Source organism: Hyalella azteca, unplaced genomic scaffold (assembly GCF_000764305.2).
Source record: "Hyalella azteca isolate HAZT.00-mixed unplaced genomic scaffold, Hazt_2.0.2 contig11947, whole genome shotgun sequence".
NCBI lineage: Eukaryota > Metazoa > Arthropoda > Malacostraca > Amphipoda > Hyalellidae > Hyalella > Hyalella azteca.
Genome location: NW_025941921.1, coordinates 341623 through 360714, shown reverse-complemented (window position 1 = coordinate 360714; position 19092 = coordinate 341623). Strand labels below are relative to the sequence as shown.

The window sequence follows — 19092 nt, the reverse complement described above, 5'->3', positions numbered from 1 at the left end:
AAATGTCAAGAATAGACTAACAACACGGCAATCATTTCTATGCTGTTGAAGATACCCCAATACACATGAGCGCGTATATAGCCTACGGACGTGCGTACCGCGTGTGTAAACCCGACACACCTTCTATAGTTGGGTGAGGAAAAACAGGTTTAGCTGCGTAATACAGACAGCGACCTTCAAAAGTTCATCATTTTTTTATTCCCCCTGAATGGAACAGGTTAGAGTTAAGATGAATTTATAAGAGTTGCGTTGCTATGCCCGATTTTTTTTTGCATGCTTCAACTGAAAGTAAGACCGTATGTGCATCTGACCGAGAGACCCGTTGCGACCTAGAACTTCGACCGATTATGCATTGAACACAGAAATATATATGTAGCTAGAACTGGTTAATTTTAGATTTTAAACTTATGTGCAAATTAGTAGTTAATGTGAAAGTTCAATTGCCGTCTTTTTTCAGGTTATGCACGACTTATGGGCTCTTTTTTTGCAACATTTTCTACGAGAAAAATGGCAGTACAAATAGAGTTCGAGTCATATTTTCGCGAAGAAACGCATTAATTTCGGCAGACGGATGAACAAATTATGGAAAAATTGTCTCGTTTTGGACTAAGTTACAACTCTGACAATGAATACAATGGATGACCTAAATTTCCACAAGCGGAGGTCATATGCTTTAGCTCAAGAGACTCCAGTCCTTAAAGACATACCACCACCTCAAGTGCCTCTAAGAGGGGGATTGCACATAACACAAACTGGAAGACCGTCATGGCCAACACAAAGTCAACCGGCGTCGCCTGCCAATCAACAGCACGTCTCAGACGTAGGCAGGAGTGATTTGTATTCACCGCAACGTAGGATTGGGCCACCTTCCCAGCCTGCACCGCAGTCTAGATTAGGTACATTTCCAAATCAGCTTCAACGTTTGATTTCACCAACTCCATCCTACATCCAGTATCCTCAAAGTGATCAAATAACTCGAATAGATGAATATCAGGCTGCTATACCTGATTGCAATCGGCCATCTCCATCTACAGGCCAAGCTTCAGTTTCGACATTTGCTAGACGAAATCTTACACTGTCATCGAACGTTCCGCAAAAGCAGTCCGTAGCACCACAAAATGAACATCAAGAGGAAGGTACGCGCGCTGCGTTTGGGGCGAAACGAGTCCAACCTCGGGGCACGTCTCCGTCGCGCATACCAATTAAAGGATCAACGGCTGCAAATATTGCGAAACCTAGCCGGCCGAGAGGGTCGGACAACAGCAACGCACTCGCGCAAGGCACACAACGGTCAGCTCATCAACAAGCTGATGGGCCAAGAGTTGAGTCAAAAAACTCAGAACAGCACGAAAATTTCTCCGTTTTAAAGAGGTCAACCACTCGAGGAGTGTCACCTTCACGGATTCCTCGATCATCATTCCGAAAAGAAATTCCCAAAGGCAGACAGGAAGGCTCTCCACTGCCAGCAGTTTCTGTTGGTTCGCCAAATGAATCATCAGTAGCGAAGAAACTGCCTGGTAATAACTCACCTGAAGAAAGGGAAAATAAGAAGCGCCCTCTTCCAAGAGGAACTTCTCCTTCGCGGATTCCGACTTCTATCCGTAGAAAAAAACAGCAACCAACAGAATCACTTGCTTCTGAAAACATAAGTATGACGGTATGTGAAGCGAAACTAGTCCGTACACAATCTGAATCTCCGCATTCTTCGCCAGAAAGAATGGATCATAGATCCCGCCGATCGGATTTCTTGAAAGATGACATGTGCAAAGTCAAACAAATAGTTTCAAACCCAGATGAACAAATTTACGACAAGCAAAGAGAATCAAGAAAATCAGCAAGGGGAGTGAGTCCGAGCCGGATCCCTATTAAGAGGCAGAAAGAAGATTCAAGCAAACAATGTCGATCTTTGTCTCCTTCGAAAACATATACCCAGCCCCTTTCAAAATCTTTGCAACATGTTCTGAGCGGGCAGAATTATCAATATGATTTTCGAGAAACAGATATAGACTCAATGGCATCCAACTACGAGAATGATCTAGAAACGCCGTTAAAAGGTTTTCCAGTGCCGATTCCAAGATCACTATCCATAGCTTCCAGTGGCTCTGAATCTTCCCTTGGGATACTAGATTTGCCTCGGCAGGATTCAAAGACATCTCTAATTTCTTTCAAATATAACTCGGATGGTGAAAAACCCATTTTAAAATTTACCGAATCTAATAAAAGTCCCCCACGAGCGTCAACCCCTGTTCGCCAGCGGTCACCCAGTCTTCCATACCCACGTCAAGGTTTGTCAGTGTACAAGCCGCCTCCAACTAAATGCAGAGAAAGCCAAAAACCTCGTCCGTACGTATCAAAGCCGACATCAAACATCTTGCACTGTCAATTCAGTGCTGAAAATGCCAATTCGAGAGATGGCATAAACCAAACCACTTTTTCAAAGAGTTTGGAAAATCTGAACAGGTTGAATAAGTCGTCTCAAACTACCAATTTGCAAATGACTCCCAGAGCTCCGTCATCGATATCTCTTTCTGGTCTGAAACATGTGAGATATCTTTTAGATTTCGAAGTACCTACTGCTGAAGCGGTTAATGATTACCCTCCACCATACACCCCACCATCCCCACCATATACGTCTTCAGCTGCTTCTATGGAGAACATCCCAATTGCCGCACCAAGAAAATCAAAGCTTTCTCTATCTTCCATAGGAACTTCAATAAGTGATGTTGATTCGAGTTCATCCAAACAACAATATGATGCAGAACAAAATGCATACAACAATCAAGTTCAAGGGTGGAACCAGCGAAGTCCTGCGGGGTATCAGAATGCAGGGCGTTCAAAGTCTAGCGGAAACTTGATCGTCCGCACGAATGTTTCGACAACGAAACCCACTGAGTTAAACATGAGAAGCAATGGCAGGTCTATCAGTTCATTGGACAACATCGTACATTTTGCCAACGGCGTCTCGTACGGGAAAGAAAATTCAAATAAATTTGTTCATAATACTGTCCAACCAACTAGTATGGAGAAAAGAGAATCTCCAAAAAGTCATGAGTCGCTAGGATCGATTAATTCTCCTCCATTGTCAATTTACAAAAGAGAAAACAACGGCTGTTCTGACACGAAGGATGGGAATCAATTTGTCAGTCAATTAAACACTAGAAGGCAACCAGATGAAGAAATCGTGCGGGCGCTGGTACTGGGAGATAATAGGCTAAAGAGTGAAAAGAATTTCAATTATCGGAAGTATGAAACAGGGCAGGGCGTTGTCCAGCCGAAGACCGAGTTGCATTCTGCATACCCTCAGTTTTCACACTCCTACGGTGGTGAGAATAACAATGTTCCGTCAAAACTGAACGGAATCAAAGTTGATGGATCCGTGAATCAAAATTCTCGAAATAATTTTCAAATTAGTGCGAATGACATATTGAAGAATAAGAAAGTTGAAAATACTGACTCGAGAAATCCGACTGAATCTACATACTCTGAAATAAATCGCCAACTTAAGAATGAGTGGCTGAACCATGGAAATGATCAGAAAGCGACTGGCATCGATCAAGTGAATTTATCATCTCAAGCAGCTGGAAATCGTCGTCCTTTGTATGGGTCACAAAACCATGAACCATTTCTCACTCATTTACCGTCGAAGGGCACAAGCAGTGGATTACTGGATAATCAAGGCTCTAAAAATCCGATTTCTGGCTCGAGCTTCCCAACTTCTGTTAATCAAAAACATGAAAACCAGTTTCAAGAAGGATATTCAACCCAACCACCAGTACCAAGCATGCAGCAGCCTGCAGAAAATCAAAAAGATAAACGCGCAAGCCAGCAGAATGCTAACCTGAATCACGGCCACCCTTCAGGTTTCTCGTTATCGGATGCAGATCAAGTGGCAATCATCGACCTTCAGTGTTCATCCAACTCATCTACCGGCATTGACTATCGTTTGAGCGGTCAGTTAGCATTCGTTAGAAGCAAAAGCACTGAAGAACAGAGCGACAACGCTGAGACTCACGATAAGACTGTTTCACTGCTTTCGGAAGGATATAATCAGAGTGTACCTTATCACTCAGCCTCACTCAAAGCTAACAACGTGACAGAAGTGGAACAAAATGAGGAGTTGGCGATGCGTAAGCTCAGTGCTGGCGCTGAGGCCACCGCAGGACGGGTTGGGAGTGAAGAAGCGCCTGGTAAATCTCAGCCACTATCTGCGAGTTTTGGGAATACCGTAACTAGACAAGGTGGTGATAACCAAAAATCGAGAGAGGAACCCAAATATCCACCGATTTATATTGCAAAAACTTCTAGTTTGGTGAATTCTGCTTACGAGAGTGATTCTAATGACAAAGAAGGCGATGTACGCGATACAAATACTGATGATATTTTCCTCCTTACGCGACTCAAGAATCTTGAAAGCGATCAGTGTCAGAAATTAGGGATAGAAAATATTGTGTTCGATTACGTTTCAGAAGAAAAACTGAATGAGTGTTCAAAGAGAAGTTCAAGTTCATCAAAAGGCGAAGCCCTCCACTTGGAAAGCAAACTCGTATCTGACTACTCTTCCGTTGAAAATATCGAATCTTTGCATCACATTGAGAAGAAAATATCATCAGCTTTTGAACATGTAACTCCTTCCAAATCATCTGGCAACACACGGTTGAACACTCGCAAGAAACTAAAAAAGGCTGGCAAAGAGGATTATTGTACTAGTTCTGATTCAGAAGGTGGTTTCGCACAAGCTCCCAATTTTTCATTAGAGAATCACCAGAAAATAAATGCAACAAATAAAAACTTTCCGGTAACAGCAACCGAGATGGATAAAAACGCTGTCTCGCCTCCAAGAGGTGTTGACAACTTGGGATGCACTGACATTGTCCAATCGCCTGGTGAAAGCTTCCAAGAATATCGGCGCAGCTTAGTGACAGACGGACGCCGCCAATCAACTCCAAAAGAAGTTTGCGTGATTCCTCATAATGTTGGTGTTATAAACACTGATTTTCAAAATGATAATCAAGTTACAAACCAAAATTTCCCAAACGATATTCTCAGTGAGAGTCATAGTAACCTCGACCAGAGCGAAAGCAGCGAAAGGTTATCGCAGTTGGACCCTAATCTGAAAAGTCCAGTGACAAGCAATATTGCAGTTTCTGCACATGATGTTTCTGCGTCCCAAGATCTCTCTCTGATGAGGTTAAACTTTTTACAGAGTGAAGATAAAACTAATGCACGAGCACAGCAAACTCCCACTAAAGTTAAAGGAAGAAACACAAGACAGTTATCCCAAAATCAGCAGCTGTTAAGCGCTCGAAAAATTGAAGATACCAGAAGTTCAAAAAAGAACAAAAATAAAAAAGTTCAACAGCAGACAGTAGATCCCAAAAGTACAGTAAATGAACTCGAAAACGGACCCAGTGAAAAGTCCAGATGGAACAATCCCATTCGACCCTTTGGATGGAGAACAAAGAAAACAGAAGATGGTCCTATTGAATTAGAAAATCAAACTCCCAAACAGGAGACGGTCGACGTCCGAAAAGACAAAGGTTATCGAAGCTTTAGGAAAAATAAAAGCACCGGAGACACTTCAAAACAGACGGAAAATGACGGGACCAAAAGCCTCGAAAATGGACTGGAAAACGGGAAAGCTGGCGAACCGAGAAGAAAGAGTCCCATCCGTTCTTTTGGATGGAAAACAAAGAAATCTGAAATTGATCCAAACACGGACTTGGAAAATGCAACGCCAGAAGAACCGTCCAGACGGTCTTCGAAAGTTTCAAGATTATCCAGGACTTCTGGCGTTCCAGTTTATACGAAGACTTACTGGACTCGCTTCTATATTTTGTCGGTCTTTTCACTCGTCGCCATGGTGCAGGTGAGAAACTATTAATTCATATTTACATTAACATATTATTACCTGACGATTGCTTCGTCCAATGGAAAAAACCAGTTTATTTGTTTAGAAATTTAATACTATCTTTTAAATTTTTACACATATCTAAAATAATTTTTTATCCATACAAATTGGCGGATGGAGGCATCAAATACTAAGAATTGTTATTTTCATCGTAACCTTATGTTGAATCTTAACGGAATGCTTATATCAATATCACGGTCGCCGGCAGAATGAATTTTATTTATACAAAACGCAATGAACATCGCACGTTCCAATTAAAATTGCTTAGTGCCCTCGGATCATACCTTCGCCATGCATGTTTGGAAGCGCACTTCTTAATTACTGAATGGAAATTGCGTAATTAACAATTTCAGTTCCCAATGGAAATTGTAAAATTAACAACAGAACAGAACGCCTTCCTTTCTTCACTGCAAGCAGTTTACCCACGATTGTTGTAGAAAACATATCAAGTTTATACCCCGAAACTTCCTCAAATAGCTCTCATATTTTGTGCATTAATGCAGGATAAAAAAAGTTTTATATTCTACTCATGTACGCATAATAAACACAGAAGTTAAGTGATGGCAGTGTGTACAAGAATGTAGGATAACATTTCGATTTTTATAAAAAAAAATAATCACGACGTCGGGCAGATTTGAATAGTATAATATTACTATGTTAATCAGCTAAAATGAAATCATCTCGAGTGGCGTATCTATACTCCGAAGTGTGAGGTGTGTAGCAGTAGCTTACCACGCACAGTAAAGCTCTCACGCTCTTACAATTGATGCCACTGAAGTCGGAGCCTTTAAAAGCAGAGCGTAACACTTGACCCTGTATAGACAAGGTGGCTCTCAATTCAGCGGCCAGCGCGTCAGAGTTGTTCCTTTGTGTTCAAGTTCTGTGTGTCACGGGGCATTTTTTGCGCTAAAATTCTGCAAATTGCTCCGTATAAAATTTTCCCTGCTATTCAGATTATACATTCAGAAACTGTTTAACACAAGTTTATTCACTACATCGAATGCAAATTTTTCTGTTTGCTATGATTTTTTACTGCGATTTTCATGGTAGTTATTCCAAAAACATAACATTTCCGAAGTCATATTACGGGATTCATACCGTCAAAAAATCGTACTCAAAAGACCATTGGTATCTAGTTTATTTTCACCTAATTGCAACCAACTCCAACTTTAGTTTTCGCGATTTTCATGTTGAGTCACAAATACAAATTGCTTCTTTAAAAAAATTGCCATACTACACTAATGGTGCATATATGGTTTAATAAAATTTAAAATAATACTAGAATTAACAACTTATATTAGATACAACACATACAACAAGTTTTGTGTTGTCAGTGCGCAGTGTGGGGCACGTGGAGCCCAATCTACGAGAGCGCCAAATTTGCGTTCCCATCCTGGACGTCGGGTACCATCTCCCTGTTCAACAGCTGGGGCCCGATATGTGTCATCCTGTTCATCATTCCCATGGCGTGGTTCAACCAGAAATTTGGTAAGCAATACGGCGGCTGAGTTCCCTTGTCGTGGTTCAACCAGAAATTCGGTGAGCAATACGGCGGCTGAGTTCCCTTGTCGTGGTTCAACCAGAAATTCGGTGAGCAATACGGCGGCTGAGTTCCCTTGGCGTGGTTCAACCAGAAATTCGGTGGGCAATACGGCGGCTGATTTCCCTTGGCGTGGTTCAACCAGAAGTTCGGTGAGCAATATGGCGGCTGAGTTCCCTTGGCGTGGTTCAACCAGAAATTTTGTGAGCAATACGGCGGTTGAGTTACCAAGGTACGGTTCCACCAGAAATTTAGTGGTAATTTTTTTTCCCGAACAGAAAAAAGTCTGACTTTCCACTGAAATACTGCACTGCTGTCGAGGTTCAAAAGCAAAGAAATGGCGAAACCCTCTAAAACTATTAGGTCTTTGGGTTTATAGCATAATTGTGCGACTATTGCTAACGCGACTATTGCTTCAAGTTTTACTTCAATTACTAAACGAGATTATTTCACTGTAATCATTCCAGGCCTGCGCGTTGGAGTTATTACCGCGACATCGTTGATACTGGCGGGTACGCTCCTACGCTGCATCCCAGTCAATGAGATTGGCTTCACAGTGTGAGTTGACGTAACTGATATTCTCCTATATTAGATTATATACTATATTATCTACTATATTATATATTATATATCATATCATATGGTATATTATATACTATATTAGACGCTCGCTTCAATGAATTTTTTTGGTACTACTCGACGAGTTTTGTTCATGCCTTGTTCATGTGGTCACCGATGTTCCTTTCAGGTCCTGATTCAAAATTTGGGGAAATGACAAAGTTTGTTGAGAGAACGACTAAAAGAATTGACTTTAGAATAATGACATTTATATTTCTATTATGCACTTAGTTAGGCGGCCATGAATAAAACATTTTCATTGCAGGTTGGCAAACATGTGCGCGATATCGGCGGGAATCAGCGGCTGTCTGACGCTCTCATTGCCTGCGATGGTGGCGGCTACGTGGTTCCCTGCCAACGAACGCACGACTGCCACTGGTAACTTGGGACTTACATTTAAGGACAGCGTAAAAATCGTTTATCATATTAACAAAATGTTGATTATGATTTTAATTATCTATATTTTCTATGCAAATGGCTAATGAAGAGATTTCTGATGGCTTTCGATGCGATTTCCTGCTGAACATTTAAATTTTTCTTCCACTTGGTTAATAAATCTATGACATAGGCATGAGGATGGGGCGAAAAATAGTTATTGATACCCGACATAATGAGGGTACGATGAAGAATAGTTATTTATTACGAGATATGATAACGATATAGAGGTTGGCATGAAAATAGGGATAATCGAATCAGCATTCATTCATCACACGCAAACATGCCTGGGTGACAGGCAAGGCGCCGCTAATAAGTTTGTTAATGTATTAAATAACTAATTAGCTCCTTGGATCTTAAAGAGGGTTCACTACACAGTAATTATAATAAATATCTTTTATTTATGGGTTTTTAGGCCGACTAAATTAAGCTTACTTTGTTTCTTATGAGATAATTTTGTTCTGCTCCCTACCACACATCGGCAATGGATGTGATCCTGCCAGCTGATATGGAGAGTTGAGATAAATTTAGCGGGGAGCCAAAATTAAACCTTTATGGTATTTTCAGTTCATAATTGTCTTTCAAAGTATAGGGAAATTACATTTGACTTCGTGGGTGAAATGAAATGTTTTCATTTATGCTTGAAACAACGAGTGCAGTGATTAATTTTTGCATGATTAGATTATGAATAGTTTAGCATGAGATACATAGTGTACAAATTGGTCAAGTGTTTGTGCGTGAAAATTTATTCATAGAATTAATTTACCATCATAACTTCTTGAATGTATTTTAATTTTTGTTCATTCAAATTTTTTTTTCTGAATTTGCCTTGTGACAGCCGTTGCCGCGCTGTTTAGCCAGCTGGGGTCAGCCGTAATCTATCTTGAGCCACTGCTGGTGAGAGCCCCTGACAGGGCTGGCGATGATCCAAATAAATGCTCTTCGTACAGTCGAAATTCAGTCAGATCTGAGAGAAGTGAAAGAGATCTTTTACTTCCAAATGCTGTCAGTGAAGTTGAGTCGCGATACTGGGCAAACTCTTTCAATAATTCCGGTAAAATTGAGTCGCGGCACAAGAGATTTTCACCACAAGCTATCAAAAGCGGGGCGTCGCCAAATGCGGCAAATCCTGTACACGTGGTTAGCAAGGGTGACTTGCTCAGTAAATCAAATCCTCGAACAAAAACCAGTGAATTAAAGAAGCAAAAAGTGGTGGATGGACCTCTTGGACCAGTTCGCAGAAGGCTGTCTCGAAGTGCTCAGTACAACGACGAAGATTTGGACAAGTACAACAAACCATCGTCAGTCACAACACCAGCAGTTGCTACGTCTGGCATTTACGGGCGACCATCGACTCAGCTGGACGATCGTCAGCTCTCGGACGACGGAAGTTATTCATCAAATAGATTTGGATTTGCTGACTCACAATCGTCGGACAGAAACGACATTCAAGGCTCAGATACTCCTGGGACCCCGTCAAGAGGGAATAACTTTAATGCTTTCGTCTCATCTTCAAGTGGAGATAATGTGTATGGCCCCGACGGTCGTTTCCAAGACAGTCGTCCAAGCCTTGACGATCCCAATGAACAAATGGAGCCTAACGGCAAAAATCCGTCCAACAGTATTAATCGATACCAAGGTAATCGTTATCTCGACGATCATTATCAATCACATTCCAATATGGCCTCAAGAGGCCAATATTCGCCGAACTCTGGTGACCAGTACCAAGGTAGTGACAATTACGCAGATCCAAATCAAGCGAAACCTAGAAGTCAGTCGGATGACCGTCGTAATCAAGACGGTCCGTACAATAATGGTCTTTACAAAGATCATCCTAATCGAGATAAACGTTTTCAGTACGATCCGTACGGAAGCAATCGAATGAATCCATCGAACGACCAAAGTTGGAGTGATCCTAACTATCGCGACCAAGGAAATCCAAGTCAGGAATATGGTTATCAAGCCGATTCCCCGGCTTCTCTTGACTCTCAAAATTCACGAACACCTGGCGGTGTATATAAGTTTAACCCCTACGAAAACAATCAAGAAAATTTATCTGCTGCTTCGAATCCAGGATTCGGTCAAACCTACAACGCCAATCAACAACCAAAAGATGGTTTTAATGATCAAAGCTCCTATCCGGTGGAACCAAGGTACCAAAACATAGGAATGAATTTAACTAGCATCCTGCCTCCGAATGGCTATCCAGAGTCAAGTTTCCCGGCAGAGAGTAACCACAGCGATGACGCCACCGAAGTTTTCGACAATACAGGACTTCGGTTCAGGAGCGGACCTTATACCGCACAGGACGGGGAAGAACGGGAGACCACATACGATTCTCACGTCACCCCTAATGATGTTTATGGGGACATCATGAATCTCATGTATATATGTGAGTATTTTAGAAATAGATTTCGAGGCGATGTTTTAGTTAAATTTCTCGTGATACATCAGCGAAAGCTATTATCTAGGATATTCCTGATGCTAAACTTCAACGTACTAGAATTTCAGTGCCCGAAAATGGTCATGCTAGTGCAAAGACTAGAGTTCTCTCACTATGAGTCTTTTGATTTTGAGTTATTATACATGTCCTCGTAATTCCACTCGGAATGTTCGTTTCATCGCAGATGCCGGGATTGCCGGCCTCCTGTTCCTGTTGGCCGTGGCGTACTTCCCAAGGCAGCCGCCTCATCCGCCCTCGCCCTCGTCAGCTGAGGAAAGGCTCGACTACTTCGCGGGCATGAAGACGATCATTAAGTAGGTTTTGCAAGTAGTAAAGTTATTTTTAAAATATGTGAACACGATCATTTGTTAGAAATGGTAGCGACAATCAAGTGGGTTTTTCTAGTAGTAATCTATATAGAACTATATGGACTCGATCATTTTTTTAGCGGTAATCGTAGGTTTTCAAGTAGTAAACTCTTTAAAAGAACCATGTTGACTTGATCATTTGTGACAAATGATAGCGGTCATACGGAAGGTTTGCGTAAGTGTTATTGACTGTGACGAATGTGACTACGTGAATATTTTGCGTGAATCAAAGAAATTAAAAATAAGGTCTATAATTAAATTTCACGAGATATATGGGTTTTAACTTGCTAAAAAGTAGCACAAAACATTATTTATCATAAGAAGATCATATTTCACTAATTAAAATATTAGGAAAAATTTCCGCGCAAATTCTCTTAATATTACTAGGAGAAGTCGTCAACTTATTATATTTTCAGTCAATTTTTCCCTTATATGTAGGCTCTTTGCTTGGCACAGAGAAACTTTACCGTGTTTTTTGTTACCAGAGACCCGCAGCTGATGCTGCTGGTCCTGACGTATGCCTTCTCCGTTGGTGTACCTCTTGTCTGGGTCGCCGTCATGAACTTCTCTCTCTGCTGCATCGGAATTGGTCAGGTAATGTGAACTCTTTATTGGTCAGGTAATATAAACTCTTTATTGGTCAGGTAATATAAACTCTTTATTGGTCAGGTGATATAAAATCTTTATTGGTCAGGTAATATGAGCTTCTTGCTCAGCTAATATGAGCTTCTTGGTCAGGTATTATGAACTCCTTGGTCAGGTATTGTGAACTTCTTGGTCAGGTATTATGAACTTCTTGGTCAGGTAATATGAGCTTCTTGGTCAGGTATTATGAGCTTCTTGGTCAGGTATTATGAACTTCTTGGTCTGGTAATATGAACTTCTTGATCAGGTATTATGAACTTATTGATCAGGTATTATGAACTTATTGATCAGGTATTATGGACTTCTTCGTCAGGTATTATGAACTTCTTGGTCAGGTATTATGGACTTCTTGGTCAGGTATTGTGAACTTTTTGGTCAGCTAATATGAACTTCGTATTATGAATTCCTCATTGGCCAAGTGAAATACTCGCAATAACTTTATGCGAGTATAGCGATCGAGTCATAGGCGGAATTTTACGTACGCCGAAATATTTGTTAAAACGATACTCCTAGCGTTTGATCGGACCGGAATTTTTATATAATTAGCGCATTAAAATTAATGAGCCAGGAATGTTGCTTTCAGTTTTTTTAAGGCACTTCCATCACTAAGAAGTCGATGTCGTGTGAGTTTCGTCCTCCTCTGTGCGTGAACAACGAAAGAAATTGACTACTTTAAACAAATAATATCACTATCACTAACATTTACTGTGTGTGTCACGAAAATAGAACAAAAAATTAATACAATCAGTTTCATAGTACGCGACGAGTGAAGAACATAATAAAAATTAAACTTTACGGGCGTAAAATAAATTTTTTTCCCCGGTAACGAACATCTAAAATAAAACTATTTCTGCCTAGATTACCTCATCCTATGTAACCGATGGATTTTTTCTGAACGAGGATCCCTAATATAAAAAAATATATCTCAGTACTCACTGCAGTGAGTGACAGAGAGCGCATTTTCTCGTCGACCAAAACTTGAGGTCAAGTACGGACGGACAGACGAAGAGTTCAGACAGACGGTCATATAGCGAGCACAATAGTGCATTTTTTTCCATAAATGAGAAAATGCGCTAAAAACAGCATTCCTGAAGAACATAATCCTCTTCGACTGTCGGAATTGTTCAGGAAGAAGCGATGTTCGTGGCGATGGCGGCGGTGCTGCTGTCGTGTGCGACCGCCTTCATCGCGGCCCGCATCACTGACCTGATCTTCGGCTACCTAAAGCTCACCATCATCGTGCTGCTCGCGCTGGCGTCAGTCTGTTTCCTGTGGTTCCTGCTCATCTCTGTTGGTGTTATTCCTTCATCGCTCGGTGAGTGAACACAAGACCTAAATCCATCACAACGACATAACGTTATCTCACTGCAACAACATCATAACATAACTTCTCTGTTGGTGTAATCCCTTCATCGCTCGGTGAGTGAACTAAACACATAAATATAACACAATGACCTAATATTATCTCACCGCGACATCATCATAACATAACTTCTCTGTTGGTGTAATCCCTTCTTCGCTCGGTGAGTGAACACAACACATAAATCCATCACAATGACTTAACATTATCTCACCACAACATCATCATTTCATTACTTCTCTGTTGGTGTGATCCCTTCATCGCTCGGCGAGTGAACTTACTACACAAATCCACCGACTCTCCCGATGGGTTCACTCAAGACACGCGACACGAGTTTATATTTAAGTCGTTTGCTTTGAATTTATAAAATTTTTAGGCTTATTACTTTACCCATAAATGAAGCTGTGTGGAGAGGGCAATTGCAGACTTAAAGTCTGATGTCAAGGTCCTTGCCGAGCTCTCAATGCAAGGATGAATTTACAGTTTAATTGGGGTGGCCCATACCACTCGTACAGGGCAAGTGTATATTCAGGTCTAATTTGACAAATCTTTACCAATGTTCTGGTGTAAATGTACCGTTAATGTCTAATATCCAATGTCCCCAGCCGCCCACAGTGCAGTGTACCGTTAATGTCTAATGTCCGATGTCCCCTGCCGCCCACAGTGCAAGTGTACCGTTAATGTCCCCTGCCGTGCACAGTGCAAGTGTACCGTTAATGTCTAATATCCAATGTCCCCTGCCGTGCACAGTGCAAGTGTACCGTTAATGTCTAATATCCAATGTCCCCTGTCGTCCACAGTGCAAGTGTACCTCTCGGTGGCGGGAGGCGTGGCCCTGCAGTACGCCACGGTGCCGCTGCTGACGGAGTTCGCCGTGGAGCTCGCGTACCCCTGCCCTGAGAGCGTCGTCGGCGTCATGATCATCGGCAGCTTCAACGTCGTCAGCGCCATCTTCCTGCTGCTCTTCCTCATCCCCTCGCAGTGTGAGTTTTCTATTTTCACGCTTCTTATTAAGGAAAAAATGCCCTATTGTGTTCGTCATGTCCGTCCGTCTGTCCGTCTGTTCGTCCGTCCGTCCGTCCGTCCGTCTGTCCTTGATTTCACGTTTTCGTCGACGAGAAAATGCGCTCTGTCACTCACTGCAGTGAGTACTGAGTTTTATTTTTTACGTTTCTTATTATTCTACTTCTTACCCATCCCCTCGTCGCGGGAATTTTATTAATTTATTTTATTTCTTCTTGTTCTATCTCTTCCTCTTTCCGTCTCAACTCAAGAAGCATATGACTCCATCTTCCATGTGTAGTGTTGAGCTTTAGTAGTTCTTGTACTACCATAAATTATTTGGAGTATTTCGAAGTTGGCTGTATTCACTACTGATACTTTCGTTCATGTAATAATGCGAGCATCACTCATGCTTCTTCTTGATGTTATTATCATTGATCTGCATAACTATTCGTCCATCTGGCAGGCTACGTGTGGGTGAACGGGGTGCTGGTGGCGTGCACATCCCTTACGATCATCCCTCTGATCTTCGTCAAGGAGACGTACAAGCGCCGCGCCCTGGACCAGGCTGACGGTACCGACAGCCTTGCAGGTCAGCAGATGTTTAGTTCTTGAAACATCATAAAACTGTTCCTTATAAATGTTATATTGTAGTTATTGATGCTTTGGTCGTTGATATAACGTGTGACTTCGCTCAGTGACGAACTGTAAACTCTAGGTTTCATGAGCAAATGCCTTTACTTGATATTTTTCGTAAAAGAGGAGAAATACTGCGGTATAGTTGAAATGCTTTGAATGATCTTTGCGTTGCACATCGTGTATAGTAGGCAAACATCTGAATGTTTGAAATATTACAGTTGAATGGCTATAAATACATAACTTTGATCCATCCATTTCATTGCCTCCTTGTTACACGCGTGGGACCCCGAAAAAATTTTCGTAGAAAACCACCAAGACAAAATCCCGCACATCGGTAACTCATCTAATGAGGACGATGACGAGGTCTGTTCACCATCTCCCTACCTCTCACGAAATTTGTACTTTTGGCGCCATTCACCATGTTCCAGGCCTGCCAGGAAGCTGAAATTTAGGCTAAAAATCAAGCTCGGTTCCCTATTGACGAATCAGGAGTCCGATTCCCGAAATTCCCCATGGGGAAGACACTATTCCCCAAACAAAGTGACTTTTTTCAAAAAATCACCAAAAATCAACCAGACCTCGCACGCGCTTCAATCTTGGTGCGTTTTTCTTCTAAAAGATTGAATCACTTTTCCCGAGCATCCTGACCCGAACCGCCGAAAAATGTGCCCCCCACGAGGGTTCAGGGAAAAAATTGAAAAAATTTTTGACAAGTTTTTAAAATTAGAAAAAAAATTATTTGCACCTTGCACTTTTGATAGATTGTAGAAAAAAATTTCTTCTTTCAGAATAATTTTACGAACAAGCTCTATATTTTTTTTTCGCAGAGAAAAAGCCGATTGAAATTTTTGCCAGTTGGTCCGTGGAGGCCAAACGGCTGAAGCTAGAGAGGAAATTCTTACATCAAATTGTCTAAAATTGAAAGTTAATAAGGGCTTATATCTGTCTCTTATACACATCTAGATGTGTATAAGAGACAGGGTCTAGTGAGGTCAGTTCATGTTATAATAGATTTTGATAGGTTAAGCTAAGCTAGATTGAATTACTTAGGATTTTGTGAGTAAAACATTGTTTGGTCAGATGAAGGTAAGTTTGATTGCGTTGGATTATGGATGATTATTTTGCAATGGAATTTATTGGGTGTGAAGTCAGGTATGGGTAGCTGATCAGGCTATGAAAGGCTTGTTAAAGTTAATATAGGCTTTCTTATGGGGGATTAGATTAGTAGTAAGTTTGGTTCTAGGCAAGATTAGGTTAGGTTAGGTTAGGTTAGGATAGGTTAGGTTAGGTTGTAAAGGTTATGTATGAATAATTAAGGTTATATAGGATAAGGTAGTTTAGGGTAAGCTAGGCAAGTTTAGGCAAAGATGGCCAAGGTGATAATGAGAGATATTAGGGACGGTTTTAAACTATTTAAAAAGGCTATATTGTTATACGTTTTTGGAGTTGTGTTTGAGTTAAAATGCGACAGTTGGAGAGTGAACTGATGATTACTGATAATGTGCGTGATGTTGCAATTGGATAGATTTAAATTATGCCTGTGGGTGTTGGAATATGGTTTTTTGTGGGCGATATTTTGTTGGACTACCGAGGGTTATTATAGAGTTTAGTATTGGGAAAACGCGAGCCATTGTTTATGAGATATATTGGCGTGACTGATGAATGATGAAGATTCGAGTGTTGCGATTGTTGTGATGGCTATTCTAGATTGATTATTTTGATAAGTGATAAGACATGGGAGTGTAAGAATATATTGTATTATGTGAATGATGGAGAGTGTATGGTGGGGTTGTTTGAAGTGAGTGAATTGGTGATGATGTGTTTGGAGAGAAAAGATTGCGCTAAATTGATTGATGAATTTGGTATATGTTGTTTATGATATTATTTCTTGTCATTTTAGTTGTACGGTTTGTATATGTTTGTTGTATGTGTGTATTTTTAGAGGGATGTCTGCGGTTGTGATGGTCCCGTGTATGCTGGTTACTTTGCTGCCGAAATCAAGCCATGATATTAGGATCACAGGTATCAAGTTCTGGAGTGAGAATATAGATACCAAGGCGTCAGCGAGTCGATGCTGCTTAAATCTTGTCATATGTAGTTTAAGTCCCTTATTTGTGCAGGCAACTTGACCGCTCACGAGGAAATTCCGAATTCAGCGCCCCCTTTGGAGGTTAAAGGACAGGACGAAGAGCCTACGCCTTCACCGCCGCCTCCTGAAGAGGGGGCCCAAGAAGAAGTCAGTGCCAGCCTTGCGGACGTGCCAAATGATCGAAAACATACCGAACTGTAAAGTACCTGAGCGAATTATCGAACGTCTTAACACCCTTTCTGATAAGGTTATAGATAGTATTTTATTTAAGTATACATGATCCAGCTGAAATTAAAGTTAATTCCATTCCCTCTTTCCTGTGTTGTACCACCTTATTATAATTTTCCAGGGGCAATGGCCAGATTTATCTTTAACGAAGAACTTAAATTAATATCTGATATTCCAGTTTTTTTTTATCGCTCGTTACCGGGCAACGATGTCCGCAAAGCGGACACATCTTGGCTGATATCATGCAAAGTCGCTTTTGAACTGCGCGTACCGCATGAAACTTGCAAATAGAGTGGCTTAACTTAAGTGTTTCTTATGAATAATTTGTTGTTGTTATCTCAATAGTTTTAATAGGAGTTGCTTAACCGATGTCCGCAATGCTTGTAATTTTTGTGATTTAATTCAATCTTTACTTCTATCATTAGTCTGCATAAATCGTATGTTCATCAAGAAAATTAATTGCAAAGAAAAAATATATACGTATATATATTATAATTTTTTGAACTAATGATGGGGCTGGTGTCCCGAACGTTTTCATTGAAGATATGTTGAATTTAATTGTCGTTTTCTTTGCTTTTAAATTTTAGCTAATTTAATTATTGATGTTACGAGTATATTGATAATTAAGGTGAACGTTAAATATTGTTAGTTTTCATAACATCGAAAGTGATATACTGAAGGCGTTAAGTCAATTGACTCCGACAAAAAGGTTAGAGTGCTGCGACAGTTATCCAAATAATTTTAAAAGTTGATGCTTATATTACTGACCTAACTTCAAAACTTTTATTGTTTTATAGTTTTAAGTTCCCTCTAGTGTTCAGATTAGTGACCTCATTTTTTTTTAATTAACGGGTTCCATTACCTTGGCTTGTTGGTTGTTAATGTTACCTTTTTTTATATATTTAGTTATGATTAATATTGTGTTCGAATAATTTTCATCGCAACAACAACAACAACAGATATTTTCAATTTTTCTGGCTTACGTGATTGTTGAATCTCGCAACTTTAACCATGCAAATCTCCCTTTTCACATGTAATACAATTATATGACCCGTTCATGATACTACGTACAAACGTTCGCGAAATTTTTATATAGTGTCAAGCCATAATAGTAATAGTTTGTAGAGAATCCAATATGCCAGTGAAGTGTTAAGTAGTCTATTTGGTAGAAAGACCAGCAGATTAGTGAATAAAATTTGAAAATTATCATAATGTATCTCTATTAAAATACGTTTTATTATCCCAAGGTTTCTTCATTGTTCTTATCAGTCTCACCTACATATCATCACTCTGGACTCTGGAGCTTCTGTGAACTACATCATGTCCCAATAAAACCACGAGATTTCAGTCAAATTCCATCTTACTGGTCCGTTAATAGTTTAGTATCATCTTGAAGAATAACCATCTATAAAGTACTAATTTCTTGCTACTTAATATCATCGCTGCAACCGAACATTAATTATAATTCGTGCAATGAACGTTTTAATGGTCAGATAATGTTCAGTGCGCGTCCTATGTGAAGTATCGTTAGTTAGTCTAATTATTTAATACGGAAAACTGCTTATATTTTCATCTCATAAGGTAGGATAAAAATACTAATATTCGTTAATCATTTTAATTTTACTTGGCTACAATCTGACTGGGCTGTATTAGGTCAAAAAGTCCATTCATTTGAAATTTATTGACATTGACATTAAATTTTGATTTCCTCTTTCACTTTATTCGGTTATCATCTCAACGCGAGTTACTATAACCAATGAGCAACTGTCCTCTTCTTTACTCTATTCAGCTACCAATTTAATGTGGTGTGGATAATT

General features: G+C 40.4%; 1 protein-coding gene across 2 annotated transcripts; it reads left to right on the top strand.

The window, feature by feature from the left end:
* The first annotated feature begins 442 nt into the window (after positions 1 to 442).
* Positions 443 to 18497, top strand: LOC108670588. Of its 2 annotated transcripts, XM_047883074.1 has the most exons (11): positions 443 to 5866; positions 7243 to 7396; positions 7916 to 8006; positions 8332 to 8444; positions 9340 to 10893; positions 11129 to 11258; positions 11798 to 11906; positions 13086 to 13272; positions 14118 to 14300; positions 14786 to 14911; positions 17079 to 18497. In XM_047883074.1, exons 1-11 carry the CDS (start codon positions 626 to 628, stop codon positions 17246 to 17248), a joined length of 8058 nt encoding a protein of 2685 aa, XP_047739030.1. In that variant the 5' UTR covers positions 443 to 625; the 3' UTR covers positions 17249 to 18497. The 2 variants fall into 2 exon arrangements, with proteins under 2 accessions (XP_047739030.1, XP_018013542.1); XM_018158053.2 differs by lacking the exons at positions 443 to 5866; positions 7243 to 7396 and adding an exon at positions 7526 to 7549.
* Positions 18498 to 19092: the final 595 nt, after the last annotated feature.